The sequence below is a fragment of the Trichomycterus rosablanca genome, chromosome 9, assembly GCF_030014385.1.
Source record: "Trichomycterus rosablanca isolate fTriRos1 chromosome 9, fTriRos1.hap1, whole genome shotgun sequence".
Lineage (NCBI taxonomy): Eukaryota > Metazoa > Chordata > Actinopteri > Siluriformes > Trichomycteridae > Trichomycterus > Trichomycterus rosablanca.
The window spans coordinates 2,767,834-2,791,025 of NC_085996.1; the positions used below are offsets into that span (position 1 = coordinate 2,767,834).

The following is a 23,192-nucleotide window of genomic DNA, read 5'->3' on the forward strand; positions in this document are numbered from 1 at the left end:
GTGGGACCCGAAACAAACTCTTTAAAATGAAGAGACTCTGTAATATTAATAAATTCTGTAGCTACGCAATCTGAGGCATCATCAATATGCAGATTAAAATCTCCAACCAGTAGAACATTGTTCAGCTTAATAACTGAGGTTAAAAAATCAGTAAACTCAGATAAAAACTCACCAGCTGGACCAGGAGGTCGATATATTAAAGCACAGTAAAATGGCTTAAGCCCTCCAACTTTTATGAATTGCAGTTCAAAAGTAGTAAACTCTTCAATACTTACTAACTGACAATTATATTGATTTTTCCAAAACACCGCAAGACCTCCACCGCGACCAGACAATCGGGGGGTCCCAATAAAAGAACAGTCCAGCGGGCAAAGTTCATTTAGGTGCACAAAATCCATATTTCGTTGCCAGGTTTCAGTTACAAACAGAAAGGCCAAATTGGTCCTAATAAATAAGTCATTTAACACGTGGGCCTTATTCCCCACTGAGCGTGCATTAATTAAGCACATATTCACAGGGGGAGCCAACGAGGTTTCATTAGCTGAGGGAATCCGTCGAAGAGTATTGAAGTCCACTCCACGTTTTCTATCCCGCTCCGCATGTAGTGTTGAGACGGAGCGCACAGCTGACCAGATAGATGGAATCGCGCTGGGACTGGAATCGGACTGGGAGTAAACAAACCTTCTCCGGGAGCTCCTATGAATGTAGCGGCGCCGGCGTAAAAGTCCAAGTTGTTTTATTGCTGATGAACACGATGGAGTAGTGTAGTTGTTGAGTTTCCTCAGTTGATTGACAGAATACCTTAACATCGTGTGTGTGTGTGGAGATCAGCTGTAGCTGCTACTCGTGGAAGCGGTGTACAGGACCAGACCACAAGGCAGGGCACACCAGAAAATTTAAGTCCAGGTAAAAAGTTCCTATTGTGAAACGCTGACAGCAGATAGGTAGAAAACGAGAGTCACTGTAGCATCCTCAAAGAGAATTATGAAGATAGAGCTGCAGTAGCCAAACGTACCAGTGCCCGCATCTTTTAAAATAACCCAACACACTCCATAGTCATCAATCAACAGGAGCGGTAGTGATTACAGGAGTGTATAAAAAGATGAAAATGACAGAAAAACACGATAAAAATACAAAAATACAATAAAATACGGTAAAATACAGTAATGGTAGCGGCAGCCAAATGCGCCAGCGTCCACCGTCACCATGGCAAAAAAAAAATCAGGATAAGGGTACACAGTGCACTCGTCTAACAAAATGCATAAATAGACAGTCGCTCTACACTTACTATTCAACCACCGAGTGCTTTTGGTCATGTTTGTTAAAAAAACCCAGTTACGAATGACCACTACTTCTGTCGTTCAGAACGTAAACACTGTAACCGGAAGTCAAAAACCGGCTTCAGCTACGAATCACGGGAAAGGTCAAAGTTCAGGAAAATCGTGGATACCAAACATATGCGGATTCCTGGCTGCGTTACGAACCTCATACAGGTTTAATATATAGGATGCCTAACGAGTGCACAATAACATGGTATATATGGGGTTTTTTACACACTACAGCAGTGTGCGGTTTGGGACGCGACCATTTCTTCTCACGAGACTCGACGGTTAAAATTAAAATGTATACATAAATAACAAATAACGGTTTTCTGCCAGAGGGAGCTTCTCTTATCGGTAATTTTCTATCCAAACATTTATAACTTTTATATTTGAAATCGAAATGAAACTGAAATATTAGCCAAAAATTCGAGTGAAATTCATTTTTAAAACGCTATTTTGAAAGGTAAAGTTAAGGTAAGTCCGTTAAAAGGTAAGCTAACCTTAATGACAGTTACTACTGAATCGACCCTGGCTCTGAGCTAGTTAGTAAGTCCTGTTTAATATTAATTTAGATAAATTATTACTTAGACCGTTCGGTATTTATTTTCATTTCATGATTTTGCAATGAACCCGTTTTATACCGGTTAACGGTTTCAAATGATTTACAAATGATTATTTTTGGTGAGTCGGTTCGTTTTAGTCAATGTGTAAATGAATCGATTCCTCTATGAATTCTCGGAGCAGGTCCCACTGAATCGATTCTTTTACTTACTGACTCCTTCAGAACGAGTTCAAACCTATCTATTCATCAGGATTTCAACAGTGGCACACGAGACTGACGGAGGATGTGTCCGAGACGTGCGTCATCCAGGGAAGGTGGGCGTGGCGGCGGCGGCAGGGCTTAGCACACGCTTTCGCGCTCCAACAAGGGGAGGAGGGGGAGGGGGGGTTGAGGGGGCGCAAGGCTCGCCAGGCACACGAAGGGGGGCGCATGCCTAAAAAGGTTGAAAACCCCTGACATTCATGACAGAAACGGTATTGACTCGTTACACAAGGACAATTTTGTTTCTCCAGTTAACTTGGCACGTCTTTGTACTGTGGGAGGAAACCAGTGTTCCTGGAGGAAACCCACATGGACATGCAAGAGAACATGCAAACTCCACACAAAAAGGACCTGGGTATCGACAAATCTGTTATGTAACTAACTACAGTGCACGGGTGCGCAGCAGATCGAGTAGATGTGGCCTAGCAACATGAACTCCGAGGGCCTGGATTCGAATCGCCCCTCCGGCTGCTGACTATGAGAAATTTTGCACGTTCTCCCCAAGTCCACATGGTTTTCTACTGTGTACTGTGGTTTGATAGCACCATCCAAAACATGCAGAAGGTGGAATGGCTAATCTAAACTGTACAGTACACACACATTCTAAATTGGGGAGGTTGGGCATTTGTCTGTGTACTATTAAGTAGGGAGGGTCGCCTCAGGAAGAGCATCCAGATCCATTGTGGTGACACATAAATACAGTAGTACAAAACAAAAAACATTAAAAAAACACTGACGATCCTTTAAAGTTCATGTCACATCAGTGTTTGTCCTGTTACAGGAAGTGATGTGACTGATTCATTTTATATGGCAGCTTTAAATATCACATAACTCTATATGGATTTAATGCACTTGTGCTTTTGATAGAAATGAACCCATCAGAGTCTGTAAAACAAAGGCCAGGCAGGTCTCACCAATCTGTTGTCAGCATGCAGGCCATTCACAAATCCACAATGGAGAAACAGGTGAGATGAATTTACATTAAACCATAATGAAAGACCTGTTCTGTAGACGTGAAGCTGACCAGCAGGACTTTGTTAACCTGTAGGCCAGATACAGACAGGAGAGGAAGGCTAGTCTGATGCCAGCACACCACTACATATTTGAAGTCCTGGCTGTTGTGCTTGGCCTGGAAGTTTCGGCGGTTGAAGATTTAATTCTTGATGCCCCATCAGTAAGTTTTACAGCAGATTTATAGGGCTGGGCGATTTTGCAAAAAAAAAAATCTCGATTATTTTAAAATTATACCCGATTGTCGATTACGATTTCGATTTTTTTTGTTACAAAAATAGTAACAGCACCAAGGACGGACTTAGGATAGTCTGGGCCCCTGGGCAAAGAGTTGCCCAGCCCCCCCAAAAAAAAAACATAAATAAATTAATACATTACTCAACCTGTCAATAGCTAACCCTAACACAAGAATCTATTTTATATAAGTTTCTTTCTACTCTTCTTTCTTGCACAGTCATCCACTAATTCATCAAAATTAAGCTGTCTGACCAAATCTGATTCAATGGCCAGAAGTGACAGTGAGTTCAGGCGGTTTTGGCGCATCCTAATCCTGAGTTCATTCTTAATACGAGCCAGTTTGGAGAATGAACGCTCCCCTTGACAATTTGTGATAGGCACAGTCAAAAAAAGTCTAAGTGCTATGTAGACATTTGGAAAGGTTGACTGTAAATTCAAATTGATCATGGTTTTGAGCATTTCACTAGGACATTTTTCTTTTTCTGTTATGAATGATTTGTATTGTATCAATTCATCTGCCAGGCTCATGTTCAGATCTGAAGGATATGCTGCAGCGAGTGAGTTAGCCTTTAAAGTGAGCTCACTGTTGGACATATTGTCAGGCATGAAAAGAACATCAAATAGCTCAGTTAAGTGTGTGTATGCATTCAAACTGCTTGAAATTGCTTGTCTTAAATTTAAATAATTGCTAAATTAATTTGTGTCTCTGCGCTTAAGAGAAATTGAACATAATAATTTTGAAACAATATAAATTCAGAAACATTAAGTAAGGGCCTGAATCGCATATTTGCAACAAAACGTCTGTTATGAAATCTGGTAGCTTGCCTGGCAATTTGTAGGTCCCTAGAAAGTCAAGGAGCCATGGTAAACGACTTCTATGGAAGTCAAGGGCTGGGGCCTCGTGATCAAGGGCCCTTTAATGGTATGCCCTGCTCTTCTCTAGGGCCCCCTGGTAGGGGCTCTCATAACCAGGGCCCTCTAAAAATATGCCCCCCTCTTTCCTAAGACCCCTAATAGCCAGAAGTCGACGTCAGAGCAGTGCCACAACGCCTCATCCATTTTCATAAGGGGCCAAAAAGCATGGCTAGGGCCCCCAAAAGCATGGCTAGGGGCCCCAAAAGCATGGCTAGGGCCCCCAAGAGGCCCTGGGGTCAAAGTCCCTAATAGTCAGAGGATCCTTAAAATGGAGGGCCCTCGGAAATAAAAATATATTGTATCATAAATGTTGATAGGCATCGCAAAATGTTTTGGGCCAGGGCCCCCCTGGGGCCCCCTGACCTCAAGGGCCCCTGGGCGCTGGCCCCACTGACCCGGTCAGTAATCCAGCCATGAACAGCACCACCTATAATTATCCTTTTAAGGGACTGAAAAATTAAGTGAAATATAAGACCGTGGTAAATATAAGCGTTTTCTTTTTTTTTACCTTGGCTGGAGATTTTCAATACAAATGACATCCAAATCTATGAAAACGTGTTTGCTTTAGCACAGCTGGATTTGTGAAACTTTCACAAAAACAGTTTGTGTTATTGTTTTTGTCAGGCACGTGCACAGATAGACCCCTAGTGGTGCTCAAGCACCTGCCTTTTTGCCCTAGATGAGAAAAGTGCCCTTTCTGGAGCCCAATTTTTTTTCTACATTCATCAATATTTAAAAATAAAAATGACCCTCTCTGTCATCAATTCCCCCCAAAAGTGTTTTGATATCGGACGGGCATTTATTTGAGTTCTTGTGAGAATTCTGCCCCGATCAGATCCCCGCCTTGCCCCTCCCTCCTCCTCCTCCGGTTAGCACTCATGCAGTGCTGAGCGCCAGGCCAAACCGCTGCTACACACTTCTCCTCTGACCCGCAGCATCAGACAGACAGATAGTGACAGTGTTTCATACAAAGAGCATCCATGCATAACGCATAACCTGTACTCAGGGGTCATGAAATACGTGATTTCAAAGCCTTGTCCAGCTGTTTACTGATGTTTGTCATGTTTAATGAAGGGGCAGGGGGACAAACTGCAGCAGACAGACAGACAGACAGACAGAAAGAGAATTTAAAGACAGTTTTACTGTTTTACAAATTACAAGTTCACTAGTTTTTGTAGCGGAAACGTGATTGAAAGACTTATTACTGGATTAAAACTGGACATTGTCTTCAATTTCTCTGCATATTGAGATCTCCAGTGACGGTTTATCTCCAGAGACTGTTTGTGACGTTCCCCCTGGGAATGTCTCCGAGTTTACAACCCCAGAGGGAACCATAAAAGGCCTTTGGGACCTGGACCGTTACTCCCCAGGGGATCTTTTATGACTGATCAGAGCTCTATAATTGCCAAGGTAATCTGTAGCCTTAAGCAGACCGGGGCATTAAGGTCAGCTTTCGGATGCCGGCAAGTCTGGCCAAATGCCACCATTAAACCCTGATTGTTTACACTTAAAGGATGCTAAAGACATAAAGCCACTTTTACGAGTCCAGAGGCCCGAGACAATGTGTGTCCACACACACACACACACACACACACACACACCTACACACACTGGAATTCAGAGACTGGAACAATATGGAAAATGAACTAAAATAAGTTCATTCTAACCAAAGGACCTTCTTACAATTACTTTGACAAATTTGTATGTGTTATGATACAAGTGACGTGTGGCTTCGTTTGTTCTATTTACTCTTCATGGACCTCATACCAGTGTTAAAGATGTGAAGACCCATACTGTATGCTTTGATTCAATGTGTGTGATTTTTTTTGTATGTGGCACTGGCATAATCCATGAATGACTTAAGATTTTCTTGTATAATTTTAGGTACTATTAAGAGTTGAGTTAGAAAACTTCCACAAAGATCTAACTTTTACAAACTTAATTTGTAAACTTAATCAACTCATGTATTGTGGTATCTTAGCGCTACCTGCTGGTTGTCAGTAGTTAAAAGTACATGGTGGGAGGAGCCCTGTCGCCACATGACCTCAAAGAGAAATTTAACTTATTGGCTCTGCCTTAGGTAACTCCGCCCTTCTTTGAGAGGTTTAAAAACCCAAGGCGGGCCTTTGTAAAGAAGAAAGAAAAAGGAAGAGAGAAAGTTTTCCAAGAACAAGGAGAAGATGGAGTAATTGGAGAAAGAGGTCAACCAGGCCTCAGAGAAAACTGCATGGTAGCATGCCTGCTAATCATTAGCATTCGCAAGTTTGGGTTAAACAAAGTTTCGTGCTTGGACAAACAAAGTCCTTATTCGACCGCGTGTAGGAATCCAACCTTTTTGAGCGAATAACCCAACTCGTGGTGACCGGAAGAGCCGTACCTGTGGAGAGACTCAGCAAGGAGCATCATTTGGCCCCAACGGACACCTTCTGTACGCGTGTGTGTTCGAGATTCGTCGGTGGAGAGACGTTAGGACCGCAAGTGTTCTACGGATCCAAGGCCGAAATAGAATCAACCAAGACGACCGGCGGCGAGGTGATCTAAACTGGGGTATTCGCTTCTTCCTCCTACGGCTTATGGCTCCAGGTGACACGGTTTATGTGCTCTTGGTAAAAGTTGGGTTTCACTACAAATGTTTTATTCGTTTCACTATTCTCGTATACTCTTTAATTAGATCTTAGAAGGGTTTCCTTCCATCATCCCATCGTAAATCTCAAACTAATTTTATATAGTAGTCCATCTAACAATGTATGCATGAATCTTTAGGTATTTAGGTAGTAAGCATTGTATTCTTAGTTTTATTGTTCTTTTAATAAACATTATCGTTTTATGCAACTTGGCACAGTGTTTTTAATTGCTTTGAGGCGAGGAATAGTCCATTTGAAAGAACTTACAATCAGAGGAAAGAGACTTGTTTATGTATGATATTTTAAAACTTAGGTTCCCAGCGGTCAACCTTTAAATCCAAAATCGCTGGTGGTGCTCCGTTATCAAGGCTATTAATTATATAATTATTTAATTATATAATTAATTAATCGATCATTATTTTAATCCAATTAATACTACATTATTTGGTGCCCCGCGCGAGGAAATGGAAATCAAATCTAGTAATTAAAATCCACGTGCTATGTACATGCTGATAAACCTGCCCAAATTAGGAATCGAGTGTGAGATGCGTAACATTCTAAATGCGATTAACATGCGTGAAACATTGAACTAACCCTGCTGAACTGCGATCAAACTCCATATAAGCTGCGAGTTAAACGAAATTACTGCTTATAGAAAACTCTTCTTGTTCATATTAAACACCTCCATGGGTGTTATAACGAACACAGCTGTGCGTTGTGTTAAAGCGAATGGTTTGCACCAAACGTGCTTGAGTTCGCTTATGTGTGTGCGTCACGTTTGATCAAACAAATGACCAAACGTGCTTGAGTTGGCTAAATGTGTGTGTGCCTTAAAGTTTTCAGCTTGCTTTGGTTTGCGATATTCCAAATCTTAGTTTAAGTTCTAGACCAATTATCTGCGAAAATCCAGGCTTTGGTATTAGAGGAATAACTTAGAAAAGCCACACTAGTTAAGCGATAACTTAATAAACCATAAACTAATGCGTCACGAGATTCTGATTGCATAATAGTGTTAAAGTGGTGTAAAACTTGTTCTCTTAGTGCTGAAATAAGTGAAAAACTCTCCAATCGCGATTGAGTTGGTAAACTTTATTAATAAAGCTGTGTGTAAGTTGTTTTTAAGCAAACTTTGGCTTTATATCTGTGTTAATGCGTGGTGTTGACCCTTCGGTGGTTCAAGGTGGACTGGGAGAAATCCCATGCTACAGCGAATGACCTTAAAGGGGCGGTGCTTAGTGACGTCAGAGTGACTGACACTTTTGTGCGACGCCCCCTGTCTTGTTGAACATTATTACCCCCTAGTGGTCGACTCGGTAATTGCGCTCCCTATAAGGGTAGATAATTGTACTCAACATTGTCTCCCTCTGTTGGCTAAACAGAGTAATGAACTTGAGCAACAAGTTAGTTTAGTACATTCATGTAAATGTATTTTAATGCTTTAGCAATACTGTAACCACTACCACAGTCATGCTAATAAAGCTCTTTGAATTTAACTAAATTTAATATCACGTGTGACTGGTATTAAATTTGTTTTGTATCCTTAATGAATTGGAAGCCACTGAGTGGTTCAGTTCTATCCTTGAGTTAGGTACTTTGTTGTCTTGTATACCTATCTTAGCTTGTCTTCTTCTAGTAGCGTATGTAGTTTAAAGCGCTCTGTGTCTACATGCTTAATTGATTCTGTCTTTTGTCTAGCTATGTCATTGGTTATATTGTTTGATACCTGCTGGTAAATACATCTCTAAATCATCAAAACCTGTAGGTTTTCTTAGCATAAGCCCTAACCTGGGTTAGCCAAACAAGTTGCTGTCGCTGATGCGAGACAACACTTGTGAAATTAGAGATACTTCCTAACTACCCGTGGTAGATGAAGGAAAACATTCAATTTTAATCATTGATATGTGGGCAAGACCATTGTCTCAAAGCTACTTGCTTTAAAACTAAGTGCTTTACATTTGGATGCATAGGTTTGCAGGTGTCACCAATAGATCCAATAAAGCAGACCATACACAGTGTCAATTCTAAAGCAATATGGCAGATGAATTTCGGTCAGATCCCCTCAGTGAGGAGGGTTCTGACATTGAGTCAGTACTGGCTGACATTACTTATGCTTTAGCACCTGATCACATAGAAACTGCCCAAAATGCCAACATGGCTAAACTACAATCACTGATGACAGACTGCATGGCACAGTGCCTGTCTGGTGACATGTCGGGCAAAGAAATAAACACCATTTTAGGTAAAATGGCTACCATGCTAGTAACCCAGTCCAAAGAACTGGAACGGGTTAATAGGAAATGCGCAACCTATGAAAAAAGGGACGCATTATCTAAGAATAGGATTAAAGAACTAGAACATCAGGTTGATATGGCAATCACTAAGACTGAACTTCTGCATAGTGTAGAAAGGGAATTGGTAGTAACCCAGGGTGAGTTGGCGAAATCTCAACTGCAACGGTCGCGCACAGAATGCGAGTTAGCAGAGGTAAAGATTGAGTTGTGGGTTGCTCAAAAGCGACAGGAAAGTCTGGAGTCAAAACTAGCTGATGCTGAAAATGAGCTAAAGTATTCTTATGATACTAGGCATGGTCAATCCACCGGATGGGAGTCTGCTCTCCGTGATGATGGAGAATGGGCGTCAGCATCCACCTACTCCCCTAGGGACTCAGATTTGCACCCCCACTCGCCGCCAATTATTCCCAAAACACCGTTTCCCACTCAGGTCAGCAGAGCACCTCCTGGCCTCGTTAGGACCACGTTCTCACAGGGACGTGGCCCGACTCCTGGCTTTTATCAAACCCAGAGTCCCACTGACCGGGACCTAGATAAAATTGCCCGTAATATAACTCGCTTTGAGCCAGACCCTGATGGCTTCCCAGATGTCAACATGTACTTGAAAGACATCGATTATTATTTGCGGAAATTTCCCCAAGCTACGGTAGATGATAAAATCTACCTAATTAAAGCGACTTCAAACCGAGAGGTTAGCCGCTTCATTGAACGTCAACTTGACGATGTCCGTGGCAATTACCACTTGTTGCGCCAGGTGCTGGAGGATGAATTCTCCAACCACCTGCTACAAGCGGGATTGACTGCGGCCCTAGCCGTCAAACAGGGCCGACAAGAGTCACCCCAAAAATATTACCACCGTCTCCTCCAAGCCTATTTTGGAGTCCAAAACCAACCAGCTATGGAGGAAGAATTGAACTTTAAATCACTGTTTGTTCAAAATCTTCATCCCACTACCAGTTATTACTTAGGTATTGCAGCCTGCCCACGTACTTTAACCAGTAGGGAATTACGTGATTTAGCCCTAAAGGGATTTGCAAAACATTTGCAGGCATCGAGTAAAAGAGCAAAGTCCCCCAGCGTCCAAAGTCCTGAAAATGCCAGACCCCCATGGTCTGAGCATAACCGGAACCATCCAAGTTGTGAGGTAGGTCAGTATCCTTCAGGTTACAACCAAGGTAGGCCCCCACCTGACCAATGGCAAGGCCCCAAGTCCGGCGACAGTCACGGACCTGGCAGGCACGCCTCCCAGTACTCTGAACCCTGGCGTAAACCAAAACATGACCAGTCCGATCAGGAAGCTACTGAGGCAGGGACAGAGACCCGGGGTCAATTCCCACGTAAAACTAGGGATCCTGAGAATGAATCTCATTCGTTTGAACCAAGTGAAGGAGGCTTGGAAGCCCTAAAACGAATTATTGATCAAATGTGCAAAGACGGATCTAAGAAAGCCGATCTTTTTACAATCACTTCAGTGACACCTCCATCAGCGGTTAAAATCTTGCCAGGTCAATCAAAATTGATCAAAGGAAAAGATCTCGCAGATCCCAATGAACATGACCAGTCACGGCCGGTGCCTAGCCAAACTCCTATGGCACAGGTTCGCCCGCCTGATCAACCATGCTCAGAAGGGGCAGAACAAATGCCCAATAGCGCCCTTTTAGCAGGCCAGTCTGAACCCCTAGGTACTTCCAGCGAGGATCCTGTTCTTGTATTTCTTAGCCATTTAACCACGAAAGGAATTGCACAAAAATGGTATTTGCCCACTACTCTCGAAGGCTGTTTCAAACATGATGCCCTTCTTGACACAGCGGCAGACATTACACTCATGTCCACTACACTTTTCCATCAGGTGAAAGCTGCGGCCAACCCAGTGAGTCGAGAGCTGCAACTATTCTCCTGTCCTATTAACATCTTGCCGTATTCAGATACTAAGTTAGAGCTGGAGTTTGTGGCATTCATCCGCCTGACCATTGGACCAATGGATTTGATTCACCCAGTGTACGTGTCCCCATTAGAAACCATTCCTTTTCTTATTGGCAAAGATCTCCTAAACCGACTGGAACCCCTGATTGACTGTAAACGCCAAGTGATATGGGCACAGGTCCGCAACCCGCTGCCCACCCCTCGACCCCTAGATCTGGAGCCTCAGGACCACTTAGTTCAGGCTATTGATAAAGCACCTGATGGTCCCAGTATGGTCCCCTATCAATCAGGCGATGTGAGCGTCACCAGTAGCAATGCTACCTGCCAATATGTGGCTAACGTACCGGCATGCAAAATGGCTATCTCTGTAGACACAAGTGCATGCCCCGGCCAAAAGGCACCATACGATAGAGGAAGGAACAAGAAACAGTACGATGTCTTTTCTCTGCCAGCGAGGGGACACAGGCATGGTGCGAAAAACTCAGTTTGTGAGTTCTGTTTCGATCAGGTAGAGCCAGTGTTCGAATGTGACAACATTAAGCCGACTGATACCTCGATGGGACTAGGGGGGGACATCCGCGTCCCAATTAGGTTTTAAAGCAACCATTTAAGGCCTGACACTTCAGAGTGTCGATTAGGCCACAGGTGTGTAGCCCATTAGGGTCAGTATACCTTAGTTGTTGTGTTTGTCTTGCTTTCTATATCTTCTAGTAACTTTGTTGTGCTAGCTTCACGGTGTCCCAAGAACCTGTTCTAACTAAGGGGGGTTAAGTTTATACTCCTACTGTATGGAGGTAATGGTACCGCAATTGGCCAATGTTTAATTATACCCACCTTCTCCAATAGGTGGCATTGGGGTTTGTTTTTGACCTTTTAGTCTGCTAAGAGCAGCCTTCGTCATAGGAATTACTTCTGGTCGAACACTTAAATCATAAACACCACTCCTTTAGCCACCATCGAATCGTACGCTTCATATTTGCGGGCAGAAATTTTGAATCTTCGACTTCAGTTGTTCCAACGAATAGCACAGCTGCAAACGCTAAACAAACCATATGTGGCAGAGTTCTAATGATTAATGTCCACAGTTTTGCCTTAAAGAAAATAGGCAAGCAGTAAATTCACTCGTTTTGGTAGTACCAGCGAATTATGCTCACACTCAACTCCTAAACAGGTTAATGTCTGGCATAGCACGTGAAATGCAATGATCTGATCTCCTTTAACATACTGTAGAATTAAAATTTTGAAATTATCACGTGTTTAGGTTGGGAAAGCCCAAAACCCAAACGTTGCTTCAACTGACGACACTCGTATTAATAACCGTTTAAGATTTAGGAGTCTAGCTAATCATAACCTTAAGCTTTGATACCACCTTAACAATAGGTCAGTTCATCTACCTACTAGTGGAAACAAACCTTACGGTGTTAGATTCATGCTAAATTCAATGTGAAACCCACAGTTTGACATGAGCATGTGAATTGTGTTACATAAACGCCTCATCTCCACAGCCATTTCCGCATGGTGCGTTCCAATGATGGATGTTGGGCCAATCAATGGATCGAAGGGGGGAATATGTAGCGGAAACGTGATTGAAAGACTTATTACTGGATTAAAACTGGACATTGTCTTCAATTTCTCTGCATATTGAGATCTCCAGTGACGGTTTATCTCCAGAGACTGTTTGTGACGTTCCCCCTGGGAATGTCTCCGAGTTTACAACCCCAGAGGGAACCATAAAAGGCCTTTGGGACCTGGACCGTTACTCCCCAGGGGATCTTTTATGACTGATCAGAGCTCTATAATTGCCAAGGTAATCTGTAGCCTTAAGCAGACCGGGGCATTAAGGTCAGCTTTCGGATGCCGGCAAGTCTGGCCAAATGCCACCATTAAACCCTGATTGTTTACACTTAAAGGATGCTAAAGACATAAAGCCACTTTTACGAGTCCAGAGGCCCGAGACAATGTGTGTCCACACACACACACACACACACACACACACACCTACACACACTGGAATTCAGAGACTGGAACAATATGGAAAATGAACTAAAATAAGTTCATTCTAACCAAAGGACCTTCTTACAATTACTTTGACAAATTTGTATGTGTTATGATACAAGTGACGTGTGGCTTCGTTTGTTCTATTTACTCTTCATGGACCTCATACCAGTGTTAAAGATGTGAAGACCCATACTGTATGCTTTGATTCAATGTGTGTGATTTTTTTTGTATGTGGCACTGGCATAATCCATGAATGACTTAAGATTTTCTTGTATAATTTTAGGTACTATTAAGAGTTGAGTTAGAAAACTTCCACAAAGATCTAACTTTTACAAACTTAATTTGTAAACTTAATCAACTCATGTATTGTGGTATCTTAGCGCTACCTGCTGGTTGTCAGTAGTTAAAAGTACATGGTGGGAGGAGCCCTGTCGCCACATGACCTCAAAGAGAAATTTAACTTATTGGCTCTGCCTTAGGTAACTCCGCCCTTCTTTGAGAGGTTTAAAAACCCAAGGCGGGCCTTTGTAAAGAAGAAAGAAAAAGGAAGAGAGAAAGTTTTCCAAGAACAAGGAGAAGATGGAGTAATTGGAGAAAGAGGTCAACCAGGCCTCAGAGAAAACTGCATGGTAGCATGCCTGCTAATCATTAGCATTCGCAAGTTTGGGTTAAACAAAGTTTCGTGCTTGGACAAACAAAGTCCTTATTCGACCGCGTGTAGGAATCCAACCTTTTTGAGCGAATAACCCAACTCGTGGTGACCGGAAGAGCCGTACCTGTGGAGAGACTCAGCAAGGAGCATCATTTGGCCCCAACGGACACCTTCTGTACGCGTGTGTGTTCGAGATTCGTCGGTGGAGAGACGTTAGGACCGCAAGTGTTCTACGGATCCAAGGCCGAAATAGAATCAACCAAGACGACCGGCGGCGAGGTGATCTAAACTGGGGTATTCGCTTCTTCCTCCTACGGCTTATGGCTCCAGGTGACACGGTTTATGTGCTCTTGGTAAAAGTTGGGTTTCACTACAAATGTTTTATTCGTTTCACTATTCTCGTATACTCTTTAATTAGATCTTAGAAGGGTTTCCTTCCATCATCCCATCGTAAATCTCAAACTAATTTTATATAGTAGTCCATCTAACAATGTATGCATGAATCTTTAGGTATTTAGGTAGTAAGCATTGTATTCTTAGTTTTATTGTTCTTTTAATAAACATTATCGTTTTATGCAACTTGGCACAGTGTTTTTAATTGCTTTGAGGCGAGGAATAGTCCATTTGAAAGAACTTACAATCAGAGGAAAGAGACTTGTTTATGTATGATATTTTAAAACTTAGGTTCCCAGCGGTCAACCTTTAAATCCAAAATCGCTGGTGGTGCTCCGTTATCAAGGCTATTAATTATATAATTATTTAATTATATAATTAATTAATCGATCATTATTTTAATCCAATTAATACTACATTATGTTTCATTTAAAATCTGACTTATTTTGATGTGAAAGCCTGAAGACAAAAAAAGCATGAGCACAAACATTTTGCAGGAGAATGTCATGTAGCTCTCACAGTAAAGTGTTGCAAATAGGTACAAACATACAATATTTTATAATTACAGCATCCTGGCCAAAACGCTGTGTAGGAAAAGTCACCTTTAGTCAAGGAGTTATTTTCATGCAAGCATTTATACTTCAACAGTTGAGGTTTACAAATGAGGAATAATTTTGCTAGGTAATTAACATTACAAACTAATATATGTAGAAGGCTAAATATAATGCTCTATGATGTAGAACAGCATATAAAAATGATGAATAAATAGAAAAATGTTATTTAGCTGTCTATTTGATTTTATTGGCATAATAATAGGCCCATTGTTAACATTAACTACCCAAAGTGGGTTTCTGATTTAAAATCAAAGGTTAGGTCTTAAGTTGAGCTACATGACAGTCTGGTGAGGTAAATTGATACTAGTAATGGTATATTATTAGTGTAATGCTTCAACTCTGTCAGAAAACAGTAAAATGATGTATACTGAGTTCTCCCCTTTATGGAGATTCAGTAAGTCACTCTTGATTATTATGCACGACCTTGATTTATCTCATTTACAAATTTTGCAGCATAATGCCAAGAAAAGAAAGGCTACAAAAGCAGAAAGAAAATGAACTACAGCAAGCTTTTATCCTGGAGTACACCATCTACCAGTAAAGCAAATGAGGGAGATGTATCAGTTTCAGTTGTTTGGTTATTAAGAAGAGCCACAATATGACCTTGTTTTTGCCTTTTTTTCATTTATTTATGCAATTTGATAATTTGAGTTATTTGATTAGATGTGTATTGATTGTGTTAACAAAAATAAATATGTAAGTTAAATATCCTATTGTGTTTTTTTATTTTTATTTTTTTTATTAATAATTTTGTCGATGGGTGCCCTTTTTTTTGGCTTGAGCACCTGCCCCCAAAAATGTCTGTGCACCTGCCTGGTTATTGTGTTATTGTCATTATTGTTAATGTAAATTCTGTTAATTTTGTAAATGCAAATATTGGTATTTTGTAAATTCTAGTCTTCTTTAAATGTATTGCTTATAACACTAGAGACTATTGCACCTTAATTTCGTTATACCTGGTATATATACCTGAATTTAAATGATTTATGCAGTTCTGCCACATTTCCATGTGTAATAACACAGCAGTTCAGCTTTTGGGGCAAATATAGAACATTCATTTATATAACTTTGATAACTGGTCATGTATAGAGATAGAAGCAGACACAAATTAACAAATTAACAGAAAGTTCATTTGTGTCTGCTTTTATACTGTTAAAGTTAATAAAATTTCAAAATATTTCAAAAAGTTATTTTGTGTCTGCTTTATGCACAATGTTCTTTTTTTGCCCTAAAAGCTGAACTACTGTAGTATTACAAAAGAAGTGAGCAGCACTTTATAAAAAAAAAAAAAAAAAAAACTATGTTTGTGGAAAATTAGATAATGCCCAAAACAAGTGATATATAATTTCTATTGTTGGTGTAAAAAAGCGTTTTAGAGTCAAACCCTCCAAATATTCATCTTTTTAATATATTAACAAAGGACTGATAGACAAAAAATATGTGTCTGCTTTTATCTCTTCACATGATCAGTTATCAAATTTTAATGAATGTTCTATATTGTCCCAAAAGCTGAACTGCTGTGTTATTACACGTGAAAATGTGAGCAGAACTGTATAAATCATTTAAATACACCAAACTGTATTTGTGAAAGATTTCACAAATCAAAGTGTGCTAAAGCAAACACATTTTCATAGATTTGGATGTCATTTGTATTAAAATCACCAACCAAAGTTAAAAATACGCTTATATTTCACTTCACTTTCCTTGTTTGCGTAGACCATGAAATCTGAATCGCTATCCGCAAGCTGACTGTACTGCGGTACCACACTGATGGTGTCAATCAACCTCTTTGAGTATTCTATTCTCTAAGCCTACATGGCTAACCTGTGGCCTTGGCGAGCGTTCGGCCTCCCTAGAACTTGGTGTCAGAAAATGCTAGCGTACTGCTCTGTTATTGGAGTGAAAGGTGGATTCATGCTGTCAAGGGTCCAAGGCTAAGAATGCTGTGAAAGCAAATCCTGCTTCCTTAGCGATGCCGTTTAGCTCATAACCCGGTGAAATCTTGTAACAACGTTTGAATTTCCCTTCCCAACGCAGATATGTGAAAAATTATAACTTGTTTTGGGTGAAACTGTATAAGTATTATAAAGCCAGGCTTACCTTCCTTGGATGACCATGTACGTGAATTCCCCTACAGCATATATCCGATTTACGGAACGGAGACCCTTGTACATTCCCACTCCCTACTAAGTCGTGGCCACACGTTATTAAGGCGTGGGAACGCGTTACTAAGTCGTGGCCATGCGTTATTAAGGCGTGGGAACGCGTTAAGTAAGTCGTGGCCACGCGTTAATAAGGCGTGGGAACGCGTATGTAAGTCGTGGCCACACGTTACTAAGTCGTGGCCACGCGTTAATAAGGTGTGGGAACGCGTTAAGTAAGTCGTGGCCACGCGTTATTAAGGCGTGGGAACGCGTTACTAAGTCGTGGCCACGCTTTATTAAGGCGTGGGAACGCGTTAAGTAAGACGTGGCCACACGTTATTAAGTCGTGGGAACGCGTTAAGTAAGTTGTGGCCACGCGTTATTAAGGCGTGGGAACGCGTTACTAAGTCGTGGCCACACGTTATTAAGGCGTGGGAACGCGTAACTAAGTCGTGGCCACGCGTTATTAAGGCGTGGGAACGCGTTAAGTAAGTCGTGGCCACGCGTTAATAAGGCGTGGGAACGCGTTAAGTAAGTCGTGGCCACGCGTTATTAAGGCGTGGGAACGCGTTAAGTAAGTCGTGGTCACGCGTTATTAAGGCATGGGAACGCGTTACTAAGTCGTGGCCACGCGTTAATAAGGCGTGGGAACGCGTTAAGTAAGACGTGGCCACACGTTATTAAGGCGTGGGAACGCGTTACTAAGTCGTGGCCACGCTTTATTAAGGCGTGGGAACGCGTTAAGTAAGTCGTGGCCACACGTTACTAAGTCGTGGCCACGCGTTAATAAGGCGTGGGAACGCGTTAAGTAAGTCGTGGCCACGCGTTATTAAGGCGTGGGAACGCGTTACTAAGTCGTGGCCACGCGTTATTAAGGCGTGGGAACGCGTTAAGTAAGTCGTGGCCACGCTTTATTAAGGCGTGGGAACGCGTTACTAAGTCGTGGCCACGCGTTATTAAGGCGTGGGAACGCGTTACTAAGTCGTGGCCACGCGTTATTAAGGCGTGGGAACGCGTTAAGTAAGTCGTGGCCACGCTTTATTAAGGCGTGGGAACGCGTTACTAAGTCGTGGCCACGCGTTAATAAGGCGTGGGAACGCGTTAAGTAAGTCGTGGCCACGCGTTATTAAGGCGTGGGAACGCGTTACTAAGTCGTGGCCACGCGTTATTAAGGCGTGGGAACGCGTTACTAAGTCGTGGCCACGCTTTATTAAGGCGTGGGAACGCGTTAAGTAAGTCGTGGCCACGCTTTATTAAGGCGTGGGAACGCGTTACTAAGTCGTGGCCACGCGTTATTAAGGCGTGGGAACGCGTTAAGTAAGTCGTGGCCACGCGTTATTAAGGCGTGGGAACGCGTTACCAAGTCGTGGCCACGCGTTATTAAGGCGTGGGAACGCGTTAAGTAAGTCGTGGCCACACGTTACTAAGGCGTGGGAACGCGTTATTAAGGCGTGGGAACGCGTTATTAAGGCGTGGGAACGCGTTAAGTAAGTCGTGGCCACACGTTACTAAGTCGTGGCCACGCATTAATAAGGCGTGGGAACGCGTTAAGTAAGTCGTGGCCACGCGTTATTAAGGCGTGGGAACGCGTTACTAAGTCGTGGCCACGCTTTATTAAGGCGTGGGAACGCGTTACTAAGTCGTGGCCACGCTTTATTAAGGCGTGGGAACGCGTTAAGTAAGTCGTGGCCACGCTTTATTAAGGCGTGGGAACGCGTTACTAAGTCGTGGCCACGCGTTATTAAGGCGTGGGAACGCGTTAAGTAAGTCGTGGCCACGCTTTATTAAGGCGTGGGAACGCGTTACTAAGTCGTGGCCACGCGTTATTAAGGCGTGGGAACGCGTTAAGTAAGTCGTGGCCACACGTTATTAAGGCGTGGGAACGCGTTACTAAGTCGTGGCCACGCGTTTTTAAGGCGTGGGAACGCGTTAAGTAAGTCGTGGCCACGCGTTATTAAGGCGTGGGAACGCGTTACTAAGTCGTGGCCACGCGTTATTAAGGCGTGGGAACGCGTTAAGTAAGTCGTGGCCACGCGTTACTAAGTCGTGGCCACGCGTTAATAAGGCGTGGGAACGCGTTAAGTAAGTCGTGGCCACGCGTTATTAAGGCGTGGGAACGCGTTACTAAGTCGTGGCCACGCTTTATTAAGGCGTGGGAACGCGTTACTAAGTCGTGGCCACACGTTATTAAGGCGTGGGAACGCGCTACTAAGTCGTGGCCATGCGTTATTAAGGCGTGGGAACGCGTTAAGTCGTGGCCACGCGTTATTAAGGCGTGGGAACGCGTTAAGTAAGTCGTGGCCACGCGTTATTAAGGCGTGGGAACGCGTTACTAAGTCGTGGCCACACGTTATTAAGGCGTGGGAACGCGCTACTAAGTCGTGGCCACGCGTTAATAAGGCGTGGGAACGCGTTAAGTAAGTCGTGGCCACGCGTTATTAAGGCGTGGGAACGCGTTACCAAGTCGTGGCCACGCGTTATTAAGGCGTGGGAACGCGTTAAGTAAGTCGTGGCCACACGTTACTAAGTCGTGGCCACGCGTTAATAAGGCGTGGGAACGCGTTATTAAGGCGTGGGAATGCGTTATTAAGGCGTGGGAACGCGTTAAGTAGGTCGTGGCCACACGTTACTAAGTCGTGGCCACGCGTTAATAAGGCGTGGGAACGCGTTAAGTAAGTCGTGGCCACGCGTTATTAAGGCGTGGGAACGCGTTACTAAGTCGTGGCCACGCTTTATTAAGGCGTGGGAACGCGTTACTAAGTCGTGGCCACGCGTTATTAAGGCGTGGGAACGCGTTAAGTAAGTCGTGGCCACACGTTACTAAGTCGTGGCCACGCGTTAATAAGGCGTGGGAACGCGTTAAGTAAGTCGTGGCCACGCGTTATTAAGGCGTGGGAACGCGTTACTAAGTCGTGGCCACGCTTTATTAAGGCGTGGGAACGCGTTACTAAGTCGTGGCCACGCGTTATTAAGGCGTGGGAACGCGTTAAGTAAGTCGTGGCCACACGTTACTAAGTCGTGGCCACGCGTTAATAAGGCGTGGGAACGCGTTAAGTAAGTCGTGGCCACGCGTTATTAAGGCGTGGGAACGCGTTACTAAGTCGTGGCCACGCTTTATTAAGGCGTGGGAACGCGTTAAGTAAGTCGTGGCCACGCTTTATTAAGGCGTGGGAACGCGTTACTAAGTCGTGGCCACGCGTTATTAAGGCGTGGGAACGCGTTAAGTAAGTCGTGGCCACGCGTTATTAAGGCGTGGGAACGCGTTACTAAGTCGTGGCCACGCGTTATTAAGGCGTGGGAACGCGTTAAGTAAGTCGTGGCCACGCGTTACTAAGTCGTGGCCACGCGTTAATAAGGCGTGGGAACGCGTTAAGTAAGTCGTGGCCACGCGTTATTAAGGCGTGGGAACGCGTTACTAAGTCGTGGCCACGCTTTATTAAGGCGTGGGAACGCGTTAAGTAAGTCGTGGCCACGCTTTATTAAGGCGTGGGAACGCGTTACTAAGTCGTGGCCACGCGTTATTAAGGCGTGGGAACGCGTTACTAAGTCGTGGCCACGCGTTATTAAGTCGTGGCCACGCGTTATTAAGGCGTGGGAACGCGTTAAGTAAGTCGTGGCCACACGTCATTAAGGCGTGGGAACGCGTTACTAAGTCGTGGCCACGCGTTTTTAAGGCGTGGGAACGCGTTAAGTAAGTCGTGGCCACGCGTTAATAAGGTGTGGGAACGCGTTAAGTAAGTCATGGACACGCGTTATTAAGGCGTGGGAACGCGTTACTAAGTCGTGGCCACGCGTTATTAAGGCGTGGGAACGCGTTAAGTAAGTCGTGGCCACGCGTTATTAAGGCGTGGGAACGCGTTATTAAGGCGTGGGAACGCGTTACTAAGTCGTGGCCACACGTTATTAAGGCGTGGGAACGCGCTACTAAGTCGTGGCCACGCGTTAATAAGGCGTGGGAACGCGTTAAGTAAGTCGTGGCCACGCGTTATTAAGGCGTGGGAACGCGTTACCAAGTCGTGGCCACGCGTTACTAAGTCGTGGCCACGCGTTAATAAGGCGTGGGAACGCGTTAAGTAAGTCGTGGCCACGCGTTATTAAGGCGTGGGAACGCGTTACTAAGTCGTGGCCACGCTTTATTAAGGCGTGGGAACGCGTTACTAAGTCGTGGCCACGCGTTATTAAGGCGTGGGAACGCGTTAAGTAAGTCGTGGCCACACGTTACTAAGTCGTGGCCACGCGTTAATAAGGTGTGGGAACGCGTTAAGTAAGTCGTGGCCACGCATTATTAAGGCGTGGGAACGCGTTACTAAGTCGTGGCCACGCTTTATTAAGGCGTGGGAACGCGTTACTAAGTCGTGGCCACGCGTTATTAAGGCGTGGGAACGCGTTACTAAGTCGTGGCCACGCGTCATTAAGGCGTGGGAACGCGTTAAGTAAGTCGTGGCCACACGTTATTAAGGCGTGGGAACGCGTTACTAAGTCGTGGCCACGCGTTATTAAGGCGTGGGAACGCGTTACTAAGTCGTGGCCACGCGTTATTAAGGCGTGGGAACGCGTTACTAAGTCGTGGCCACGCGTTAATAAGGCGTGGGAACGCGTTACTAAGTCGTGGCCACGCGTTTTTAAGGCGTGGGAACGCGTTAAGTAAGTCGTGGCCACGCGTTATTAAGGCGTGGGAACGCGTTACTAAGTCGTGGCCACGCGTTATTAAGGCGTGGGAACGCGTTAAGTAAGTCGTGGCCACGCGTTACTAAGTCGTGGCCACGCGTTAATAAGGCGTGGGAACGCGTTAAGTAAGTCGTGGCCACGCGTTATTAAGGCGTGGGAACGCGTTACTAAGTCGTGGCCACGCTTTATTAAGGCGTGGGAACGCGTTAAGTAAGTCGTGGCCACGCTTTATTAAGGCGTGGGAACGCGTTACTAAGTCGTGGCCACGCGTTATTAAGGCGTGGGAACGCGTTACTAAGTCGTGGCCACGCGTTATTAAGTCGTGGCCACGCGTTATTAAGGCGTGGGAACGCGTTAAGTAAGTCGTGGCCACACGTTATTAAGGCGTGGGAACGCGTTACTAAGTCGTGGCCACGCGTTTTTAAGGCGTGGGAACGCGTTAAGTAAGTCGTGGCCACGCGTTAATAAGGTGTGGGAACGCGTTAAGTAAGTCGTGGCCACGCGTTATTAAGGCGTGGGAACGCGTTACTAAGTCGTGGCCACGCGTTACTAAGTCGTGGCCACGCGTTAATAAGGCGTGGGAACGCGTTAAGTAAGTCGTGGCCACGCGTTATTAAGGCGTGGGAACGCGTTACCAAGTCGTGGCCACGCGTTACTAAGTCGTGGCCACGCGTTAATAAGGCGTGGGAACGCGTTAAGTAAGTCGTGGCCACGCGTTATTAAGGCGTGGGAACGCGTTACTAAGTCGTGGCCACGCTTTATTAAGGCGTGGGAACGCGTTACTAAGTCGTGGCCACGCGTTATTAAGGCGTGGGAACGCGTTAAGTAAGTCGTGGCCACACGTTACTAAGTCGTGGCCACGCGTTAATAAGGTGTGGGAACGCGTTAAGTAAGTCGTGGCCACGCATTATTAAGGCGTGGGAACGCGTTACTAAGTCGTGGCCACGCTTTATTAAGGCGTGGGAACGCGTTACTAAGTCGTGGCCACGCGTTATTAAGGCGTGGGAACGCGTTACTAAGTCGTGGCCACGCGTCATTAAGGCGTGGGAACGCGTTAAGTAAGTCGTGGCCACACGTTATTAAGGCGTGGGAACGCGTTACTAAGTCGTGGCCACGCGTTATTAAGGCGTGGGAACGCGTTACTAAGTCGTGGCCACGCGTTATTAAGGCGTGGGAACGCGTTACTAAGTCGTGGCCACGCGTTAATAAGGCGTGGGAACGCGTTACTAAGTCGTGGCCACGCGTTTTTAAGGCGTGGGAACGCGTTAAGTAAGTCGTGGCCACGCGTTATTAAGGCGTGGGAACGCGTTACTAAGTCGTGGCCACGCGTTATTAAGGCGTGGGAACGCGTTAAGTAAGTCGTGGCCACGCGTTACTAAGTCGTGGCCACGCGTTAATAAGGCGTGGGAACGCGTTAAGTAAGTCGTGGCCACGCGTTATTAAGGCGTGGGAACGCGTTACTAAGTCGTGGCCACGCTTTATTAAGGCGTGGGAACGCGTTAAGTAAGTCGTGGCCACGCTTTATTAAGGCGTGGGAACGCGTTACTAAGTCGTGGCCACGCGTTATTAAGGCGTGG

At 44.4% G+C, this 23,192-nt stretch overlaps 1 protein-coding gene across 3 annotated transcripts; it reads left to right on the forward strand.

Annotated features, from left to right (window-relative positions):
* Window positions 1-1,562: 1,562 nt before the first annotated feature.
* Window positions 1,563-15,725, forward strand: LOC134320308 (dynein axonemal heavy chain 8-like). Of its 3 annotated transcripts, none has more exons than XR_010013677.1 (4): window positions 1,563-1,676; window positions 3,013-3,110; window positions 3,194-3,319; window positions 15,257-15,725. XR_010013677.1 is itself a non-coding variant. In XM_063001669.1 (4 exons), exons 1-4 carry the CDS (start codon window positions 2,168-2,170, stop codon window positions 15,299-15,301), a joined length of 300 nt encoding a protein of 99 aa, XP_062857739.1. In that variant the 5' UTR covers window positions 2,046-2,167; the 3' UTR covers window positions 15,302-15,725. The 3 variants fall into 3 exon arrangements, 1 of the variants encoding a protein (XP_062857739.1); XR_010013678.1 differs by lacking the exon at window positions 1,563-1,676 and adding an exon at window positions 1,725-1,796; XM_063001669.1 differs by lacking the exon at window positions 1,563-1,676 and adding an exon at window positions 2,046-2,198.
* Window positions 15,726-23,192: the final 7,467 nt, after the last annotated feature.

What these genes read in the sequence shown, in the direction of transcription:
- LOC134320308 (XM_063001669.1), top strand. Translation starts at nt 2,168, where the DNA reads ATGTGTCCGAGACGTGCGTCATCCAGGGAAG. An exon ending in AATCCACAATGGAGAAACAG is followed by an intron (nt 3,111 to 3,193) that starts GTGAGATGAATT and finishes GTTAACCTGTAG; the next exon opens with GCCAGATACAGACAGGAGAG. An exon ending in TAATTCTTGATGCCCCATCA is followed by an intron (nt 3,320 to 15,256) that starts GTAAGTTTTACA and finishes CAAATTTTGCAG; the next exon opens with CATAATGCCAAGAAAAGAAA.